Source organism: Camarhynchus parvulus, chromosome 3 (genome assembly GCF_901933205.1).
Source record: "Camarhynchus parvulus chromosome 3, STF_HiC, whole genome shotgun sequence".
Classification (NCBI taxonomy): Eukaryota; Metazoa; Chordata; class Aves; order Passeriformes; family Thraupidae; genus Camarhynchus; species Camarhynchus parvulus.
In genome coordinates this window covers 86,730,447-86,753,243 of record NC_044573.1, presented here as the reverse complement: position 1 = coordinate 86,753,243, position 22,797 = coordinate 86,730,447, and the positions used below count along the sequence as shown (strand labels likewise).

Sequence of the window (22,797 nt, the reverse complement as noted above, 5' to 3'; positions counted from 1 at the left end):
CCAGAAAAGTACTTTATTAGGGAGGATAGAAAGCACTGCTCAGACAGTCTGAATAGGCATGGCCTTCTGTGCTGTCAGGCTCCTCGGGCTCAAAGTCCTCAGGGTCTGGGGGCAGCTGGTCGGCATCTTCATCAGAAGTGGATGGGCGTGTGAGGATTATCCGAGGTATCTTCAGCAAGATGGGAAAGATTTCAGAGAAAAGAATCAGATCAAGAGCAGGGATGTGTTTAACAGGAATATTTTAAAGGGACTGGGGAAACAAGTGATGAGAAAAAAATATGTGAGAGGTGTAACACCATAGAGAATCATAGAATTGTTTAGGTTGGAAAAGACATTTAACATCATCAAGTCCAACTACTAACCCAGCACTGCCAAGTCCACCACTAAACCATGTCCCTAAGTGCCACCACTACACGTCTTTTAAATACCTCCAGGGATGGTGACTCAGCCACTTCCCTGGGCAATGTGTTCCGATGCTTGAACACCCTTTCTATAAAGACTTTTTTTCTAATATCCAGGATAAACCTACCCTGGCACAACTTCAGAGCATTTCCTCTTACCCCGTCACCTGTTATATGGCAGAAGAGACCAAACCCCACCATTTTACAATCTCCTTTCAGACAGTTGTAGACAGCAATGAGGTCTCCTCTGAGCCTCCTCCTCTCCAGGCTAAACACCCCCAGCTCCCTCAGCTGCTCCTCGCAGCACTTGTGCTCCAGACTCTTCACCAGCTCCACTGCCCTTCCCTGGACTCACTCCAGCCCCTCAATGTCTTTCTCACGGTGAGGGGCCCAGAACTGGACCCAGCACTGGAGGTGTGGCCCCAGCAGTGCTGAGTACAGGGGGACAATCCCTGCCCTGCTCCTGCTGGTCACACTATTGCTGATACAGGCCAGGATGTATGAGCCTTCCTGGCCACCTGGGCACACATTGGCTCATGTTCAGCTGCTGTCAATCAGCACCCCGAGGTCCTTTCCCACTCTGCATCCAGCCTGTAGCTCTGCATGGGGCTGTTGTGACTGAAGAACAGAACCTGACACTAGGCCTCACTGAACCTCACACAACTGGCCTTGGACCATCAATCCAGCCTGTCCAAATCCCTCTGCAGAGCCTTCCTTCCCTCCAGCAAATCAACACTCCCACCCAGCCTGGTGTCACCAGCAAACCTACTGATGGTGCACTCAGTCCCCTCATCCAAATAATTTATAAAGATATTAAAGAGGACTGGCCCCAGTACTGAGTCCTGGGAAACACCATCAGTGACCAGCCACCAGCTGAATGTAGCACCATTCATCACCTTCCTCTGGGCCTGGCCACCCAGCCAGTTGTAACCCTTCCAACAGGTGTCCCTTCCAAACCATCAGCAGCCGGGTTCTCTAGGAGAATGCTCTGGAAAATTAAGTCAAAGGCTTTACTAAATTCTAGGTAGACAACATCTAAGTGGGTGACTTTGTCATAGAAGATTAGGTCAGTCAAGTTGAAGCTTCCTGGATACTCCCTCCAGCCCCTCTTCTAGATGGGAATCACATTTGCCAACTTCCAGTCAGCTGGGACCTGCCCAGTTAGCCAGGATTCTAAGAGAGGATGAAAGAGGCTCGGTGAGCACTCCACCCTGGCTGGATTCTCCACAGACCTGTGTGTGTCTAACTTGTGCAGCAGGTGTTGGATATTCCCCTTGGGTTAAGGGGCTTTCATGCTTCTCCCTATCCTTGTGTTACAGGTTAGAGGACTGGCACCCAGAGAACAACTGGTCTTGTTATTAAATACTGAGAAAAAGAAGGCATTAAGTACCTCAGACTTTTCCTTATCCTTTCTCTCTGTTTCTTACCACTTCCAATAAAGGATGATTCCCCTCAGTCCTCCTTTCATTTTTTGTTTTATGCCAAAAAGCCATTGATAAAGCAAAATTATGATAAATTGCCTTTTCCTCTCATTAGCTAATCTTTAAAAAAACCTTCTCTAGGTGAAAAGAAGATTAAGATACTTTTTAAAAATAAAGACAAGTAAATATGAAAAATTAATTTAACTTCATTGTTCATTCAATTCATCCCCCTGAAAGCAATATAGGATTAATTAAGAACCATAAATCATATAAATTATTGATCTTTGAAAAATTGCATATTTCAGCTTCTTTACTAACAAAACATATTTAAGGGAAACATTAAAAGAAAATATAAATGTTCAAATTTGTCAGTAAAATATGCATACATGGATTTGATTCGGGTTTTTTTTTGGACAAGAACTTTGTGTTCTTTAGAATCATATTGCAATGTTTTAAAATTAATTTAAATGCTGTAACTGAGGAAAAAACCCAGTGTCAGGCTCTAGATGTATAGTCATATATCAGTAATTGTTTTTATCAATGAATGGATTATTACAAATTTCACTCTGATGCACAAAATCATCCTCCTTTTTACTGCTTTCCAAGAAAGGTTTAACATGTAATGAAAACATATAAGGGTGAGCCAATATAGCTAAAAAACAGGTAAGATGATAATGTGTAATAAAGTGGCCCTTTTGCTAGCAGTATGAAAATTTTCAGGAAAGTTAGAACTCCTTATTTATCAGCTACTTCTACTTCATGAGAACATTAAATGTTGACATCACACAATTCAATTGTTTATCTATTATTTCCTCGCTGTACATTATTTGATTTAGGAAATGACACAAGCATATAGATGCTTTGTGGTGTTGCACTTTCAGCCAGGAGATTTCTGCATTGAAGTAAAATTAATTATTCCCCAGGCTCCCCTAACATTAGGTCCAACTCCCCTCAGCTCACAGCACACTACACACAGGCACCAAAATGCAGGTGTCAGTCCAGAGCTGAACCTCACCCCGATAGATGCAAACTAATTTTAAAACCATGTATAAATTTAATGTATACCCTGGTGTACTGAGCACCCAATTATATATCTTTTTCCCCCCCTTCTTCTGTTTAAACTAATAAGGACACATTTCTGGAAGCTTTAAATAACCTATATAGATCCTAAGCACTGGCAAAGCTACAAGTCCTGGGAAGATGTGTTTTTGTCATGCACATAATGACAAAATTTATAAGCTTTCCTTGCACTGGATAGTTCTGTTCTTTGCTGAAATACGCTTCTTGCTCAACAACAGCCAGCAGCCAGCTGCTTTGCAGTGCAGCAAATGCACATCTATACATACAGGTGGTTTGCTGGGTCACATAATGAAATTCTGACACCTCGAGAACTACTGCAGAGGTCTGTGCTCCCAGTTACCTACACTCATGTCCAGGACCAGGCTTTGCATTTCATTGAGCTGTCAGTTCAAAGCTCAGGGAAGATCCTTCTTTGTGTATTGTGCTGCTCAAAAATAGAGATGCACAATAGGGGTGCACACCTCCCCATGACTGACACGTATTTCATTAGCAATGCAGAGTCACCTGTACCTATTTGTCATTTTGAAGAAAAGACCTTAGCCATTTTGAATGCCAGTTTTTTAAGTACTCTTTTTCAGCATGGTTCCTACTGCACAGTTTCCAGAGAACTAAATAAGAGATTTTCTTCAAACATTTCATGACTGCTTGCATACTGTCTTTCAAATATTATGATGGAAGTAGGTCTGAAAACTATAAAATCAATTTAATTGATGAAAAGTGCTCCTTCAGCATTTCTGAGGTGATTGTGTTAACTGCTCCACAAAACACATGGTGTTGGGCAAGTCTTACATCTAATCTTTCATGTTGCTGCAGGTAAAGAGGAAGCAGCACTAAATGAACAACCAGTTTTCTACAGCAGAGGCTGAGCAGTGTCTCAGCCCAGAAGTGCTGCAGAGGTTGGAAACCCGCACTCCCAAGAGAAGAGTGGGCTCAGGTGTGATCTACAGCAGCCCCTCTGTGCCCTCTCCAGGCAGGTGAAAGCTCACACAGACACTGACTCTTGCTGATTTGGAGACTTGCTGATTTGATTCTGGTGAGTCCTTGTAACAAATCAAATGTCCTGGTCCCAGTACAGCTGCATCTCTGCCACTGTACCACCTGTACCTGTGCCACTACTGTCCCTAAACCATGGCTGCTCCTTGTCCTGCAGTCAGGCATCCTTCTCTGTGCCTCTCTCCCTGTTGGGATGCTGAGGAGCCCATTTCCTCAAATCTGAATCATAGGGACCAATGGAAAAACAACTTTCAGCTGAGGATGGTGCCAATTATGCAAATCCAAATGCAACTAAGTAATAGAGCATGCATTTGTACAAGGTCTAACTCAATGAAAAGAGGCTCAGGCCTCTAGTTTCTCTCTCCTTGCAGCAAAAGTTATCAATCAAGCTCCTCTATAAAGCAAAAACAACACAAAATTGATGTAAGAAACACACATCACACTTCTAAGCACAGTGGCCTAAGCACTTTGACCTAACCATCCCCTAAGAGCCCAGCACTCTCTATCACTGCCTTCACATTCACCCAAGCTCCAGGAATATCACAATATCAGCTTTATCAGCTTCCTTTACTCTTTCAGTTTTGTTAAAACAAAACAAAATAACAACAACAACAACAAAACAAACCACAAAGAAATGAAAGTAACAAAACTGAACAACACTTAACTTGTATTATATTTTGTTATATCCTTTTTTAAACCCAGTACTTCTCTTCCCAGAATCCCAGAGGGATTTTACCTTCGCTTTATTTCCCTGCTTATCTTCACTGACCTCAGCATTATCCTATTAAATAGGCAAGCTTTGCTCTTGGAGCTTTTCTTTACTATTTGTATTTGAATGTACATTTCCTGGGGTAGCATGATTGAGGGAAGATAGAACAGACTTCCTATGTGAAGAAAATGGCACAGCAAAGAGGAAGCAAGCTATTTCCACTGCTCATTACAGACAGGGCAACACAGACTTTTAGGATGGCAATGGAAAACCCTTCCAGTACAGGCACCTGAGTTGCTTGTCTAAGGCATGTGGGAAGGTGTGAAACTTCCATCTTCTGTAGAAAATTCTGCAAAAAAAATCGATGCCAGTGTAGGAGGACAAATTATCTAGATTTCCTGTTATTCCATTGTTTTCTCCACTGGTGGTTACTCAGCAGTGTTAGAACTTGTTTAAAATTCTTCTGTTGAAATTGCAAAGTCCTCCTACTCACTTTCCATCATCATGCTTTAAATATCATTATTTAAATAATATTGGAACTACTATTCAATCTCAAATTGTCAAAATACATAAAATACTTTTTCAGAAAAACGCATAATTAATTACTTGAAACAAGTTACTATTTTTCCATTTTCCCCCAAAATTACATTTTCAGTGCCTAAAAAGTAAACTTCAAAATGGACATGTCCCCTAGCAAAACCAGTGGGCTCTCTGTGGAAACTTCTTCCATTACCTTGTTTGTGTCACTTTTCTAACATAACCACTAAGACTTTCTACACTAAAAAAAATTCAATTTTGTTTGAATCACAGATAACTAAAAATCAAATTATTTCAGACACTCTCATTTAATGGGATTAACAGGCTACATTGTAACTCAGAGTCCTTCAGCTGGAGCACAGACAGGGGGCTGCCTGTGCACGCCTGGTCCTCTGCAGGAAGAAGTAAAATAAAGCCATCTAAACAACCTGGGGCAATTCAGCTGCAGTGTTGGCTACAAAAATTCAGGATAGGAACAATCCCACAACTAGCTATGATGCTTGAAAGCAGTTTTTAAAATAAAACATGATAAATGAGATGTCTTGCCAACAGGTTAACATCCAATAATTTTTAACTTCCAGATGCACACATATGCTTTCCTTGCCTACTTCTAGCCAAAATGTCTGTTCAAAACATTGCAGAACAGTCCATAGAAGACAGTTCATTGTGTCTTTTTATAATTTTTTCTAAACTAAAACTGAACAGAACAAACCCCATCATCTTGTTTGTTTTTTTTTTTAATAAGCCTTTCCCTTCCCCTGGTCTCTCCCAGCCCACAGATCCATCCTCCAATATTAGCCAGAGAGGGAAGTTCTCAAGGCAACAGTCACAGCTACAACCCAAGCTTCTCATCAAAGGCACAGCCAGCAGTGACAGGGCAAATCACAGCTGGCAGCAAGGCCAGCAGCTGGGGACAGAGGCTACAAATCAGAAGGTGAAATGACACACGAAAGGCCAAAGTTTGATTGAATAAGGGCAGGAAAAAAAGAATTTGGATTGACCTTTAAGAAGAAAACCAGACATACTTTTAACTCCAGTTCAAACAGGTAAATTTTAAAAGAAAATATTCCCCAGCTATAATAGGAATGCCTGCGTAGCTCTGCTCATATTGAAATTTGTATTTAAATAATGCATATTTTTAAATTTTGACTTTACAGCTGATTTGCACTGACTCCAGAGCTAAGGATGGTACTCTTAACTGGGGAAAACAGGGGAAAACAAAATTATCAACACAGTTGGGAGCATGTGCAGGGGTTTATGTAAACCTCATGAATAATGTTATGATTTCATACTTAGTCTCACCTGTTTTATCATCACTGGGGATGGAAATTGTTTTTTAGACCTGAACAGGAAATTTCGACTTCTCACTAAACAATGAAAACAGTCCTTTGCTAGATGCAAAAGATCACATTTGATAATGACTGTATTCACAGAAGAAACTGCCTAAATCTAATTCAGTAAAGTAGGGCATTTACTCATGCCTAAAAAATATTACACAGCTGGACTTTTAAATAATTTTTTTTAAAGAGGATGCAAGAATGCATCCAACAGAGCAGCAGAGAAAGGGCAGATCTGAGCTGCACAGTTCACAACAGACCAGCATCTGATGGTGTTCTTAACTGAAGTGATGTCAGCAGCAATATAAAAAAAAACAACTTTCTCCCCAAAAAGAAACAAGGAAATACAAGTCAAAAAGAGAGAAAGAGATCAAATTATCTCCCTGTGAGTTAATTACTCACAAGCAACCCCACCTCCAGGCGGGAGCAGGCACAGCAGCCAGGGCATAGCTGGGGCAGGGCCAAGGGGACACAAACCAGCTGATGGCCAGCTGTGGGTATGGAAACACAGGAACTTGGAAATCCTGTCCAGGCGTTCAACACAGCTCCTTTTTCATAGCATATCAGGGACGTTTCAATAAGCTTGTGTTTTATGGTGCACCCTCAACTCTCCTGGTTGTAGAAATCCCTGGCTGCATCCCTTTCCCCAGCACTTTACAATATTGTTTTACTGCTATTTTACTGCTGTGTTTGACCTCTGGGCAAACCCCAGAAATTATGAAGTTGGATGGAGAGAGAGGTATAAACCTCTCCTACACTCTGGGGAAGATGAATCTTTGGTGAGGCATGGATGAAGCACCTCATTACACCTGGCTACAGAAGAGCTCTGCACAAGGAAATGTGTGTGACCTGTGCTGCTGCACTCAGGGAGCAACCAGCTCATGACAAAACCTTTCATTCCTTGGGGATGGGAGAGGGCAGCACATAATTCAGTTCATCCTGGCCCTTGGAGCAGCCACACCACTCTCAAGCACTGACAGAGCATTTGGTACCGTGCTTTTGGAAGTGCTGCCTCAGTTTTGTGTGCAGCAGCCTGGTGAGGGCCCTGAGCAGGGGCTGCCCCACCAGCCCATCCCTCTTCCCTGTTGCTGTTCCCACATTGTGCACAGTGATTAATTTCAAAATCTAATCAGTATGATTTCCTGGAAGTCAATGAACCAGACAAGCAGTAAAACACTGGAACAGGTTGCTCAGACACATGGGGATTCGCCATTTCTGGAAATTTTCAAGGACAGGTTGGACAGAGCTCTGAGCAACCTGTTCTAGTGGAAGATGTCCCTGGTCACTACAAGTGGGGTACAAGATGGCCTTTAAAGGTACATTCTGACCCAAACCACTCTATGATTCTTTGGAAATTTCCTCAGTGTGAATTTTCTAGGTATTGATATATTTTATAGCCCAGTTTTAAAACTGAGTATTTTCTCTACTTCTTGGAATAGCAAGAGAACATCTTGCATGTTTCATCTGTCTTCCAGCATGCAGTATATACAACATTTGGTCATGTCACATTTAGAGCAAAGCTCCTTTCTGTTCTTGCTCTCTGCCAAGTGCCTCCCAAGGGCAATGCACAATGCAAGAAAGATGGAGCTGTGTCAAACTGAACACAAAAATGGAAGATCAATTCTCATCATGTCATATCTGCAATGCTGTCAAGCACAAAAGGCTTATATATGATTCAAATTGTGTATGAAAAATTGTCCTTGGTCCATTTCTTTCATCTTCTAATGTACCATTGGATAGTGACTTCCCTGACACTGGAACCTGACTTACAGATTTTTATGTAAGTGCTTTCATATAAGTGTGTAATCATTTATGGCCTGATGCTATGAAAACATCAAAGAAAATGCATTGCTCTGACCACATCAGGAGATTTAAAAGGCACTGCCCCCATAAGCGGTGCTGCCCATGGTCCAAGTTGCCAACCCTTTGATTTTTTGAAGAAAACTCATCACCCCCGTGGAAGGCAGTGGCTGTCTGGAAGCCTGCAGGAACTCAGTGCAGTCTCTTCCCCTGCAGTACTCCCAGAGTCCACGAGGATGCCTTTCACCAGGGAGGACATTGTTTATCATTTGTGTAGTTCTTTAAATACTTATCCTCTTTTATTCTCAAATAATATGCTATCCTACAGCACAGTTCAAGGTGCCTGGCTTGAGTCTGTTTGTCTTTTGTATGTTTCTGCTTCTATTGTCTGCAGTGCTTATATTGTCTACCATATGATGGGCTCACGTTGCAGATTTTCTCTAACTTGGATGTGTTTTAATAAGGTAACTTGAAAAGATCAAATAATGTCCTGTCTTTTTAAAAGCTTTTTCCTATTTAGCATTGTTAATTACAAGCTTTGCAAAATCCAAGAACTTAAAGTTTGAAATGAGTCAGTTTTGACTGAGTGTGTGAGAAAACTACTTAAAAGGAAGAGAGGAAAAAGATACACTGTGCAAACAGAAGCATTTGTGGAGAGCAGGAACTTAATTTCAAATTCACAAAATAAGTTCCCTAACCACTACACTATGGAGGCAAAAACAGAGCCTACAACACGCACCTTTTATGTTCTATCTTTCATCGCGACTCAGAACTACTCAGTTGCTTAGATAAAAGCAGAAGCAAACTAGGAGATGAAATGGAGGAGGCAATCCCATGGCACATGGGTGCTCACACTCCACTGGAGCTCACAGCATGACTAAGGTTACCTCACCCAACAAGGCTCACAGGCTTCTTTAGAAACATATGTAAACCTGCACCAGATGCAAGGCAGGGGAGAGTTAGATTCCTGACTTCTTAAACAAACTTAGCTTGTCAGAATAGAAAAAAGAATAACATAAAAACACAAACACCCTTACCTGATAAGATTAAAAGAGTCATGAAAATGTTTTGGAGAAGGGATAAAACAGTTCCTCATAAGAAACTTGAAATAGTAGATCTTATGGTGCTATAGGTCAGTCAAACACTGTATGTGATGTGAGCAAGGTCTTTCCTGTTTGAAACAAGCTTAAGAAGAAACCTGGCTTTGTTCATGATAAGGACATTCTGAATCTCACTTTCGTTGTCTCCTTTTATACTGCTTCTCTGACCTGAGCACTCCACTGGCTTTGCTTTTAAAATTCAACAAAGTAAGACAATGATTCAAGAAACAAAAGTTTTATTTTATGTTGTATGATTTCAGTTCTCTGATATGTTTAGAACATCCTCAGATGAATAAAGAAAGAGCTTGATAATTAGATTTTTGAAGATTTTTAACTAATGTAAGTGGATCAAGGTTTTTTCTTGGAAAGTCTTTATCAGCTGGAAATTAAGAAGGTAGATCTGCTGGGATTCTCATCCATGTAAGATTTCTCACAACTTGCACGTGAACAATATGAGGCAAAGGCAGAAGACCTGCATACTGTGGGAGATGCTGTACCTGCTTATGCACCTTCTGCAGGCACAAGAGGATTTCATTTTGATACATGTTACAGGTTCTAGTACACTTGTCTGTTTTCTCAGCAGATTTAGGAACATTTGTTATCTCTGGATTTTTACCAGAGCAGCCAGAAAATTTTGCTTTTTTAGCCTTCTAAAGAAGCTCTTCAGATTTTTTTCAGTACTGTAAGCTGCGCCTTTTATTTATTTATTTATTTATCCACACAATCACTTTTAATTGGTAATTCTTACTTTAACCTTCCTTGAAAATGCCAGTATCAGTGACACTTGTACCCCTGGTGAACTAAATGAAAAAATATAATTGAGGAAATTCCCAGGGCAATGGCATTGAAATTGAATCAAATAACATGCTAACAATTTAAGTTAAATACTAGATTGAAATATTTTGAAGACTTGATATTAATTACAATCTACCTAATATCCTTATTATGTTAATAGCCCCAAAAATGAGTCAAAGAAGATGGCATGATGATGCATGTTATGAAATTATAGAAAATGCTGAAACCTGTCAACACTCTCCATTCAGTCAGACAAAATCCTCTGGGAATTTCAGTCAGAGGTTGAATGAAAATGTTTATGATGGAGAAAGATTGTGAAGAGTTAGCTCTATGTTTGAGAGGATGGACAGGAAACAATAACAAAACTGGAAATGAACACTTCAGAATTAAATTTCCTTCTGTTAAAGTCAGTATGAGCATTTGTTTATATCCCTGATTTTTTGTTGTTGTTGTTTTTGTTTAGGTTCAATTCAAATATTTGTATTTTTATATATATTAAATAAAATAAAAGATATTTTCATAATTTTAAGGTGTGATTAGCATAACTGAGGCAAGTCTATAAAATACTGTATGTAAAAACTATCTACTTGTAATTAAAGTTCTGAGCCCTCTATCTACATGTCAGCAAAATACTCAATTATAATTAAAACCGCGGAAGATTCTCATTTTTCCTTTGCAAAACAATTACTCACTGTGAAAGAACATTTAGTTTGTCCAATTAATTACTGGTCATTCACACTGTCATGAAATCCTAAAGCTGACACAAAGGGTTTGAAATTGAGTTTGGCTGGATGAGTTAACAATTACACGAGCCTTTTAGAAGCAGTTAGAGCAACCAAGCCTGGTCTGGGAAAACAGAGAGGAAACCTGAACCTGGCAGCAGCATTGCCTGCTGTAATGCCAGAGCAGCTGGCTCAGAGATGGGCTGGGCTGTGCCTACAAGAATGAGACAAATATTATCACAGAGAGCATATGCAAAGACGATGTTTATTAAAATTCAATAAAAATAAACAGATGAAAACAGTATCTGCTGGAAGGCAGGATGATGACATGGAAGAGAGGGAGAAGAAGGATGACACCATCTGGCACATACTCAGTTTTTGCAGAATACTAATAGGAGTCTCTGGTTTCTCTGCCATGATGCTTCAATCCTTCCCTCCCTTGATGTAGACACAACCATCTTCTATTGAAACCTGATCAGAAACACAAAGGAAATGAACCTTCCTATATTCCTAGCACAGAAGAAGATTCTGCATCAAGGTCCTACTGCCACCTGCTTATCTGAACATGCAAAGCAAGTCCTCCATGAGAAGCCAGGCTCCAAACATTTTTCAGATAATAGGATTTCCTTCAGTTACTGAGAAATAAGAGAGACTTCAAAGTGAGAACAGATGAGAAATTGAACAGCCCCAAGTCAGCAGGATACTCCCCACAAGCCCATAATCCCTAAAATTGATGAATGCTGCTCCAGGATACAGGCAATAACATGTATCATTTGCTACAGCACAAAGATTTTTTATTTCAAAAAAGAAACAAAATCAGAAATACAAATTTTTCTTCACAAAAGAACCTGCACTTTTGACACTCAGAACATATTCAGCCAGTTTACCCCCTCTGCCCTAAGTATCTCAGTCTAATCTGCCTCCTCCCCCCATTACACCTGAAGAACTTTAAAGGGAGGCATACAACATAAAAATACAGTAATTTCTCCTTTTTGGTTGAAAATACTAAAAGTCGGGCACTACTGCAACAGATCCAGGCCACTGCCAATGTGTGAATAAACCCTTCCAACAGTGGATCCTCTAATAGGAAGCCTCATGCTTCCTACAATGCTGATAAAGACCAAGAAACAGCTACCAGGTAAAACTGGAAAAAAAACCTCCAAATTGATGAAAATGTTTTAAGCTGGAAAATAAAATTGGTCTAAATGATGATCTACAAGATGATGTTGGAGGTCAGAGGCCTCAAAATAAGTTTCTTTAAGCAACTAATAGAAGGGAAAGCTTTTCTTAGTCTATCTCATGGACAAAAGCTGTAGCTCAACATGCCAAATAGTGACTAACACAGGAAACCAGAGAAAAACAGTTGAATGATCTATGTGCTCACTTTTTCAGCCAACTAACAAATCACCTCAGTTATCTAAATGGTTTACAAATCTGATATGGTCTTTGATTATAGTCTTTTATACATACTTTCATTTTTTGTGATTAGCTGGGTTGTGAATGGTATTCATGGAGAAAGATTTAAACAAAGACTGAAAGAAGAGGAATCAGACAAAGCATTCCTCTGGCATTTGCTGTAGGAGAAACAGTTGTTGCTTCCTGGTACTTCAAGCTCTACACAAGTAAGATGCTTTTTGACCTTAATTATTCAGATACCTTGATCTTATTGTATCTTCCTAATGAAGCCATATTTTCATCAGTGGTACCCATAGATGACCAAGATGAGGGTAGGTCTTCAGAGAATTGAACTTGCTAGAGAAGTTCAAAAAAGTGCATTTCTAAAAGCCACCCTGCAGGCCCAGCTGTTGCCTTCTGTGACATGGGCAGCAAGCTTTCTCTCACCAGTCGCCTAAAATATGGGCATGTCTTAGCCTGTGACACAAGTTCCCCTTCCAGTCAGAAGAGGAAAATGGTCACCACCTCCAGGCAGCAGTTCGCCCTCTCCCTCCTAAAAGAGGGACCCTGGAAATGCTGCTCCTTGCATTAGCTAGAGACAGAGTCCAGACAACAGAACAATGACTCAAACTGGGGGGAATAGACACCACGCTGGAGTCCCCAAACCAGAGTGCTTCAGAAGCTGGGCGCTCACCCAGGAGCTGAGCCCCTCCAGAAGCCATGTCCCAGCTGCAGGGACAGCCACCTAAATCCTTGGTAGGGTCTCTGATCTTTGACATGTGTTGAGTTCTGTGCCAGTCTTTACTAGCATTAATGTAAAGACAACACAAACATTAAGACAACACAAATTTCTTAGGTAAGAGAGATTTGATATTTACTGGGGGCATCCTACTTACTGTTATGACATGGTTGACAGTCGGGGAGGGGCTGCCCTTGGGGGAAGCTTCAGTAGGACCAGCATTAAGGGCAGCAGGCTCTGAAACAAAGGTTGCCTTTAAAAGAAAACACCAGAAACATATTTTTATTCTGAATGCTGTTTAAGAAGAGGAGTTCCCTCCCTCTCAAGTTAGTATACAAACACCTGGCCTTATTGCTACATGTGGTTGTACAACAAAAGCAAATAAAATTGCAATTCCCACTGTTTCCCATTTTTGGTGAATTTTATATTTGAACTGTTGAAATTACCAGTTCAAGAATAAGAAGTTGTAACACAGTGTCCAGAGAAAAATGCTTGTTATTTGTACACAGATTAGTCCTGTGGTAAAAACAGCAGTATTTCTATAGCACACCTCATTAATTCCTTCTTGTCACACACACACAGAAAAGCAGAATTGTTTTCTATATTCTTTAAACAGATGAATGATTCTGCCATCTTGTGGGAGATGGAGAAATTCTAACTATTTGTACAATAACAGCAGGGCAGAACAGGAGGGAACAGAAATTTCTTCTTTTTCACTTATTTCACTATTGATTAAGTGAACAGACATTAACACCTAGTATATTCCAAATAGTCCCCAAAATAAATATTTAATGATAGCCTCAGAGAGGAACCTGAGCAATGGGGTTGATTTTTAAGATACTAAATTGATCAGAAACTCTGCTCAGAAGGTAAAGGTACAGTAACTAAAATTCCTGTGGTTTTTTTCCCTAATCATCTGATAATGTGAAATATGTAGAGAATTATTTACATTCTCTCCCATTTGTTACAATACCTTTCATTAAAGAAAAAATGCAAAATTATACAGATTTTTATCTACAACTGACCTTTTAAGAACTGTCAAACTATCACAATATTTACACATTATGGAACACCACCCTCTATTAATAACTCCATAGCGTAGTTTTACAAAATTATTAGATTAATTTATCATTAAAGTCTTTGGCTGATACAGATTGTATCATTATTCCTGACAATTTAACAGACAGACAATATTGCTTGCTCTATCCCACCTTAATTCAACATGGACCATGCTGGAGCAAAAACTATTAATATAACCAAGTATAAATGACAGTTTAAGAGAACAAGAGCTGGAAGAAATATGGACCAGTTTCACCGTAAAGTAATTTTGTAGAGGTTCTCTTCCTACTCCACCATTCTCAGCAGGTAGAAACCAAACAGTACATCAAAAGTATGTAACACAAAATTGTATGTGATCACTTTTCCCCCATTGTTCTTGGGAAATTCTGAAGCTCAAGAATGTAGCTTGTGCTAGGAAAGATGAGGCTTGAGGTGGAGCAGCCCGAGGGGCACATTTATCCCCTGGCACTGCAAGTCTCCATCAGGGGAGTTATTCTGAGCTGTTCTCTTCCCACCAAAAATTACCTTGGGGAAACAAGCTCATCTAGTTTATTTTTCTTTGTTGCAACTGTAATGAACTCATCTAGTACATCTAATACCATGTCACAAGAAAGCTTCTTGGATCAAATACTTCATTTATTCTTACATAACCACTTAAGACCATTATTTTCCTTTGTAAATCATTCATTTAAGTGAATAATATTTTGTTAAGCACTTTGAACATAAAGATCTGACAACTAGAACACAATAAGAAGGAATACAACAATTTAATGTTATTATAATTTCTTCATAATGGCAAGCATCTAAAAAGCTAAGGCCAGCCTAGATGTGGATGCCAAGTCCCCCAACTCTAAGTGGTTTCATTTAAAGAAAACAACAAAAGAACACACTCCACACTGACAAACAACCCACCTACCTCAGCCACTCTGTCTCCTGCTTGTACACCAGCCAAGTCTGGTGGAGCATCTTTTGGCAGCCGTGCAATCAGGATCCCCTGGTAACACAAAACACACGTTTCAGAAGTGACAGTTTCTCCCATTGTTCTCCCATTGATATAAAAAGCAAATGGGAAGTAATTAATTTTCAAGACTTATTGTTTTGCTGCCTCCATAAAATTAAAAACTAGATGCCTTAGCACATTAGCAAGAAAAAAAAAGGCCTCCATGGCTGACACATACAACGGTAAACAACAGTCAGTAATTGTTTACACTGTGCCATGGGGAACGGACTGGAAAAAAAACCATTTCTTTAAAAGATAAATCAGTGAGAAGATGTGTGAAATATTTCTCTCAAATCAACTTAGCTCCTGGGAATGAGCAAATGAGATGGGAGAGGCATGTAGATTGCCAAGGGAGTAACTCCAAATTGAGGCAGAAAGTGAGAATTAGACAACAGTGTTTCAGCCATCAGGTTGCCTTTGCAAAATCATTGGTTTACATTTGGGTATCTCTCCCAAATCATTCCTTCTGGAGCTTCCCATCAAAATGTAATGCCAGATACTACTCTGGGAAATAAGTTACCTCTGTTTACCCTTGTTAGCTTTAGAAAGATGGAAATGTTACATGAAGGACAATCTCAGAAAGCAAACAACAAAACACAACAGCTCAAGGAACTACTCATCAGTCTATTCCTAACAATCACTAGACAAATTTTTAAAAGTGAAATGCACCTCATCACTTTCTTTACATGAAGATGAGCCCTTTCCACCAGCAATGCTAATACCAAGGCTCCCCATTTGACTGCACACAGTAATGGTTACCTGGAAAAGAATTACAATGCATAAGTGACCTGATTAATCAAAAATATTGCCTCTTAATTATGTGAGCATTGAAAATCTGCCACCCACTCTGAAGACCAGGAGACATGCTCCCGGAGAGCCCAGCCCTGTGAAAAATGGTGCTACACTTCAACACTGGCACATGCAAGACATCATCACTGCTGTGAAACCATGGACTGAATGAACTGCACCCAGCTCAGTGCCCACCTGCACGTACCTCTGACTTGGCCTCAAAATACCAAAACTGGATGTATAAAGTGAGATGCATGGCTACAAGGAAAGTGGGCTTTGTTGGGGTTTTTTTAATGGGAAATTTTTTCCATGTAAGCCATGGGGAGCAATGACAACCCTCAGCTTACTCACTTTAAGGTAAGCCTCATGACATCTGCCATGCAATGTCCCTCCTTCTTTGCATCTTCCATAACCTGCCTCACCCAAGAGAGGTGTCCCACAGGGAGACACAGGGAGTGCCCCACAGGGAGACACAGGGAGGGCCCCTCAGACACAGGGAGTGCCCCACAGACACAGGGAGTGCTCCACAGGGAGACACAGGGAGGGCCCCTCAGACACAGGAGGGCCCCACAGACACAGGGAGGGCCCCTCAGACACAGGGAGTGCCCCATAGACACAGGGAGTGCTCCACAGGGAGACACAGGGAGGGCCCCTCAGACACAGGGAGTGCCCCACAGACACAGGAGGGCCCCTCAGACACAGGGAGTGCCCCACAGACACAGGAGTGCCCCACAGACACAGGGAGGGCCCCACAGACACAGGGAGGGCCCCACAGACACAGGGAGTGCCCCACAGACACAGGAGTGCCCCACAGACACAGGGAGGGCCCCTCAGGGAGACACAGGGAGTGCCCCACAGACACAGGAGTGCCCCTCAGACACAGGGAGGGCCCCTCAGAGACACAGGAGTGCCCCACAGACACAGGGAGGGCCCCACAGACACAGGAGTGCCCCACAGACACAGGGAGGGCCCCAGAGACACAGGAGTGCCCCACAGCCATGCAGGAGTGCCTCAGAGCCATGCAGAGCCCCAGCAGCAGCAGCAGCAGTTCCAGACCTTCAGCGGGGCCTGCGGCACATCCAGCGTGCGCAGCTCCTCGGCAGCGCGGCCGCTCTGGCTGGGGAAGCCGCCTGCTGCTGGCACGGGTGGCTGCACCCTGCTGTTAGATCCTGGAAGAGCCTTCCCTTTCATGGCCAACTTGTGCTTTTCTTGGAGCGTTGCTCTGCTATTTCTTTGATCTCTCACGCTTTCATTGCTATCAAAAAGGCTGCCGGAAAACTTGGAGATAGGTTCCTGAGGGTTAAAGATAAAAAAGGTAAACACAGCAACAGCAAGGAGAAGCTGAAACACAAACCTTACCCATGCTAACATGGACTTGTTCCTCGCCCTCACATTGCTGTATGATAGAATTTATTTCACGGAAGACAAAACTGGAACTTTACAGCAAACATACAAAGATTTCTTTTACCATTATTTCTCAGGGCATGTTTTGCCTTCAATACTGGGGTTGAAATTGAGGGAACAGGGGAGAGGACTGGGATTTCGTACATCCTTTCACTAGACTCCCTGGCACACACAAGCACAGGTAACACACACATATCCATATGTGCACGAATCCTGCAATGCCCTGTGAAAATGGCAGAGCATGAGAACAAGACTATTTTGGGCAGCCTCTGGCAGCTCTGTAGCACTGAATCCACTGTTCTGGGGGAAGGAACCACACACACAAGGCAAAGGAAAGATATTCCCATATAGAAAATAAAATATTTCTTATAGTTCCTCAAAACTCACATTCCATTCTTGGGAGTACAGGTGTGAGAGGGAAGACAAGCCCCTACCTTGCATCTACATATCCAAGACTTTGTTTCAGTCATTGGATTGACTTCAGTTGCAAATGGCAGTGAGTGGAGAGCTGCAAACTTAAATGATTTAGAAGCCCTCTGGAAATGGAACCTCAAAGGTGATGCATACTAAAGCCTACTCTGAAGCCTGGCCCTAGGGTGACCTACTCTGAGATGCAGTGAGGAGCTCACAATGTCACCCAATGCTTAGCTAAACCACAAGGGCTTGAAGAGAGAAATACACAATTAAAATACATCCACCAAACAATTAAAGCTTCAGACAAGTTTGACTGCAAAATGTAGTGATGTTTTCCAGTTATCAGTTATTCCTGGCAAGGGGTTAAATTAAATTCAGACACACTGCTCAAATTCTGTTCACATTTTAGGAATGCTTTACTTATATTTAGCTGATTTTTGCTCCTTAATTTGATGAGTTCATGTCAAATCAGATCTTTGTATTGCCCAAATCCTTCTATCTTCTGTTGGTAGTAAAACAATGCAGCAAACACACATCAACACCTCTGAAAATAAACCCCATAAGTGTTTTTCTAAGCCTGGAAGTTTAATACCAAAATAAAAAGCAGTGGTATTGCCTTGAACAGCTGTGCAGAACCCCACTGGACAGTTTATTTTTCAATCTATATTGGCACTTTCCCACAATCTCTTTTTGGTTAGGATGGAAAAAAGCATTGCCAACCCCAGGGAAAGCATAAAAGGCATGATTGCTTCCCATTTTCACTTAAAAGGGAATTTGCTTAGCTTTGACTCACATAAAGCATTCATTACCTTTCTTCTCTTGAGAGAGATTTCTCTTTACAGTGCCAGGCTGACTAACCTGGACACATCTGCAGGGCTGTGGGTGCCAGGGAAGAAGGCCATGAGCAAGAGCCAGGAGTGCAGGCTGGAGGAGGGGCACACCAGCAGCACCCACAGGGGCTAGGAAGGAAGCAGAGGTCCTGGAAGAGGAGCAGGAAGCCCCATTCCTGCCTCATCTCCCAGCTAACATCAGGAAGAATGGCGAGCAATGCCCTGAAAGGGAAAGGCTGCAAGAGTGCAATCACCACCTGCTTTTCCCAGGCCAGGACCAAGAGGACAGGCAGGCTGCAGCACAGGTGACAGACACCTGGCAGGCACAGGCAGGAGAAATTACAGCAGGCAGGGGCTCAGAGGCATCAGCATCCTGGAAGAGCAGCACCCAAAATCAGCATGCAGTGGAGGAGCATTGCAACCTCACTTTTCTAGCATCCAAGCCCAGGGAGATGCTGAGCCCCAAGTGCTGCCAGCGACCCACTTACTTACCTGAAAGAGATGAAGGGAGCTTGGTGACTGGGGATGTAAGCAGGGTAAAGTACAAAACGTGTCTCATCACTCAGGTTACCCATCTTAACCTGCAGGTCAAACTGTACTCTTGAGGGTTGGATGAATTAATTGCAAGCAAAGTGAAGGAAATAAAACATTGAACATAGCTCTGTGCTCTCTGCACAAGCAAGGACATGAGAGCATAAGCAGTGCAGGTCCCACAAACCCAAAGTGCTCTGCTGCACAGCAGTGTGAGCAGCTACAGCCTCTTCACAGATACACATTGTCTCTCCTGATTTCAAGACTACTCACATCATCAGGATCCTCGAGTTCCTCTGCTTCTTGCTCGGGACTGATCCTTCCCTCTCTCCATTTCCCATTGGCAGAGCTGAATTTGTACAGGTTACCACCAGGAAAACCTTCCCTCCCTTTCAACGAGGCCCAGCGAGAGCCCTGGGAGCTCCAGTTATGGCCACTGTGCAGTTTAGGAGACTTGGGAAGCCACTTAATAGAGTCCTGAGGGAAAGAGGACATTAAAAAAAAGACAATGAATAGATTTTAAGAAAGCAGTTGAGGTATGTAAGTGCAGAAACTCCTGGTAAGTTCTGCGAGGTATTTTAGATTCTTGCAAATACTGCATTTCCCATTTTTACCTTTAGAAGTACCTTCAGTTCCACAGAGACACTTTGCCAGTTAATGGGTGTTACTGGTGATACAAAGAGCAAGCAGAGGCTGCTGAAAATAGTGGAAGCCTTTAAGGACTTGTAAGAGCATGGGACCAAGCCTACCTTCAGCATCATAAAGGATGGATAACAGTCTTCAACAAAGTGTAGTACTGAGAAAACAAACAAGAGTACTCAGACCTTTAGTGACCATCTCATCTCATGACCTGAGTTAAAAAAAACTATCCAGTCACTCCTCTCTTCATTATTCATTAAGTAAAATGTTTCATTTGTTGAATGGTACCAATAGAAAGCACAACAGTTAACTGATCTTTTAAGGATTGCTGATTTACAAAGTGATTATAGTTCAGTTATCCCAAAATGTCCATTACTTATTTGCATCCAAAATACTCCACCTTTCTTGCTCAGAAGTTTATACATGACAAGTTGTGTCAAGGTTGCTTACGTGCTGAATTTTAGAAGCAATTTTTCAAAGTAACATTTATCTTTCTTTGAAGCTTTCTTTAAATCTCATTTCTGCATTTTCTTACAGTAATACAAATCCAGTGGCAAAAAGCAGCCTGATGCCAAACAAATAAGGTACATCAATGGAGAAAACAAACACAATCAATTTTTGGCAAGCTTGTGGTGGGGCAATCAGAAGCACATGGTGACTTTCATGTGTTTTAACAGGTATTTGATTCAGATTTAACAGTTAAGTTTCTGTTTTCCTTTTAAAATACAGAATGGTTACATTCACACACACACACAGATATGCTGCTGCTACCAGCAACCCAGATGTCACATCTGATCTCTATTCGATCTAAGGTGGAAAAGGACAAGGAAATAGGACAAGACTGTTCATGCTGGACGCACTGATTCATCTTCAGCTGCCAAAGAAGGTGGTCCCCTTGGGATTCTTCATTTGCTTTCAGTTTTAGGATGGCTGAAAACACTAGGAAATGGAAATGGACAGTATCCCAGCATTTCATTGGAAAACAGCCTAGACCTTTCTATGAGTCTTGAACAGATGATAACCCCATCATAGGATTATTTGTATTGTACAAGGAAGGCATGATTGGCCTATTCCGGCAGGAGATTTGCTGTTACACCACATTTGGAATGGCACTGACACTCAGTGATATTGCTATTTGCTGGTAAATAGCCCATATTTCTGGTTATTCTAAACCACATTGCTCAGGACAGTGGAGCTGATTGTCAATTTAGATGATCAATGGGAAAGCAGCAAAACAATCACACCACAGCAGTGGCTCCCTTTCCTCCTGACAATTCAAAATGCAAGGCAGGATATCTCCTGATATTTCTTCACACTCGTCTGGAATAAGAAAACATAGGGTGCCCTTAAACAGAAATCTTGCTTTTTGTGAATATTAACTAGGGGGATAGCAATTCTAATCAGATAAACAGTACACTCAGTGAAATTGTTTGCTATTGGCTTGGACAGTTGTATTTCAGACTATCTAATGTGCCATCTCTCAATGTTCAGGGTATTTCAAGACACAGCTTAAATCCTTGTCAACTTTTAAGCTCATTAGGCAGTCATAAAGCAATTTCACTCTAAAAATAAACATAGGTACAATGAAGCATTTAACTTCTTCCAAGAAAACATCTCATCTTTGTTCGACCCTGATCCCTAATCCTAAACAACAGCTTCTCAAACTCAGCCTGCCAAATTCTGTAAAACCAGTAAAAGACTCTTCTCTCAAAGTACCAGACAGATTTCAAATGAAGCTTATGCTGACAATCCCTTCATCACTTTAGGCATAGACTTAGCTGCAGTGGCAGCCTCCTGTATGCAAAGGTGATGAACATCAGTAGATTTTACATCCCTATGCCCCCTGCAGTTCAGCTGGGAACACAGAGCCACAGGGCACTCCTGCTCCCTGTCTGCCTTCTCCTGTGGCAGGAGGTTTTTCCTCATGCTGACATACAGCTGTAAGGAAAATTCAGTACCTGTTTAATGCCTGTAACCCAAGAAAATTTAGTCTTTAATATTATTGATCTACAGTGCTACAAAGTAAAATAGAAACAACAGAACAATTCTGGCAAAGAATTTTCACCAGCTCTGCATAGTACTGTGGATATAATTTTCTTTATGAAAGCAGTTTCATGATTTGGTTGTATCAATAGTAAAAGATGGACTGCAACAATTAGAAATGCCCTTTAGTCTACACTTGTATGTACCTGCTATATGAAAAACACATGAATTATACTTCCACAAAGTAAAATGGAGTAACCAAGCCAATGAATACTACTGCTGTGAGTGCAGGCTAATATTGTTTTGCAAACAAATCTTAATCCCCAATTGTTTTTTAAAACTTGATCCATTTTGATGAAACAAAAGGGAGAGGGCTGGAATTAAGATAGTGAATTCAACCTCTTCATTTGATTTTTTTACTGGATTTTGTTTCCCCTGACAAAAATGAAACCAATTCCTTATTCTGATGTATTAATGAAAACTGATTTAGATGGCAACAAGCTTCCATTACCCCTCAATGTCATTCAGGTAATAGATAGCAGATTTGTACTCCAAAAATGAAGCTCTCTTTAAAAACTTCCAGTAATTTATTAGCTCATTCTCATTTTATTAAATACTACAGGACCATGCTTTGAGACAGGAGGCTACAGGCAAATATCCTAATCTGAAGAAAGAAAAATCAGTTCCCCTTACAGAATTTTACAGATTATAATTGGTGTTCTTACTACACAGGTAGAGTTTGGAAGTTCTTTCTTGCGTTTCATATGTGGGGAAGCTAAGACCAAAAAAAATTAAAAATATTATTGGTTTCAGTCATTGGCAACAAACACAAAGTGAGATGCACATGGATTTACATTTTGTTAACAGTAACTGGAATGAAAAAAAGAAGGCAAATTCTGTATTTAGGGCTTTAAGCTTCATGGGTATGTGGGTGGTGTAACACTGCTTGTTTTGTAAAACCAGGAGTGTTTGGAGGGGGAAAATATTTATCAGCCTAGCAGTTATTATGTTCCATGGAAACACATTTTTCTTCTCTTTTCACTGTTAATGAGCCTGATTGGTAACAGACCATTTTGCTTCAGTATTTCACCAGCAAGTCAAGTGACATTTTTACCTCCT

General features: G+C 41.2%; 1 protein-coding gene across 1 annotated transcript; it reads right to left on the bottom strand.

Moving 5' to 3' along the window:
* Nucleotides 1–16: 16 nt before the first annotated feature.
* LOC115901799 (protein scribble homolog) lies at nt 17–21,621 on the bottom strand. The gene is made up of 7 exons (XM_030944766.1): nt 21,526–21,621; nt 19,330–19,533; nt 16,934–17,170; nt 15,758–15,847; nt 15,005–15,082; nt 13,187–13,282; nt 17–169 (listed from the first exon to the last, which is right to left on the bottom strand). The coding sequence occupies exons 1-7, from the start codon at nt 21,619–21,621 to the stop codon at nt 17–19; spliced, it is 954 nt and encodes a 317-aa protein (XP_030800626.1).
* Nucleotides 21,622–22,797: the final 1,176 nt, after the last annotated feature.

Excerpts from the sequence above, each read along its gene's own strand:
- LOC115901799 (XM_030944766.1), bottom strand. The coding sequence starts at position 21,621 with ATGAGGAAAAACCTCCTGCCACAGGAGAAGGCAGACAGGGAGCAGGAG. Across the intron at positions 15,083-15,757 it reads CATGTAAAGAAAGTGATGAG|GGGATCCTGATTGCACGGCT; the intron begins GTGCATTTCACT and ends TTGTGTTACCAG. Across the intron at positions 170-13,186 it reads CTGTCAACCATGTCATAACA|ATACCTCGGATAATCCTCAC; the intron begins GTAAGTAGGATG and ends ATCTTGCTGAAG.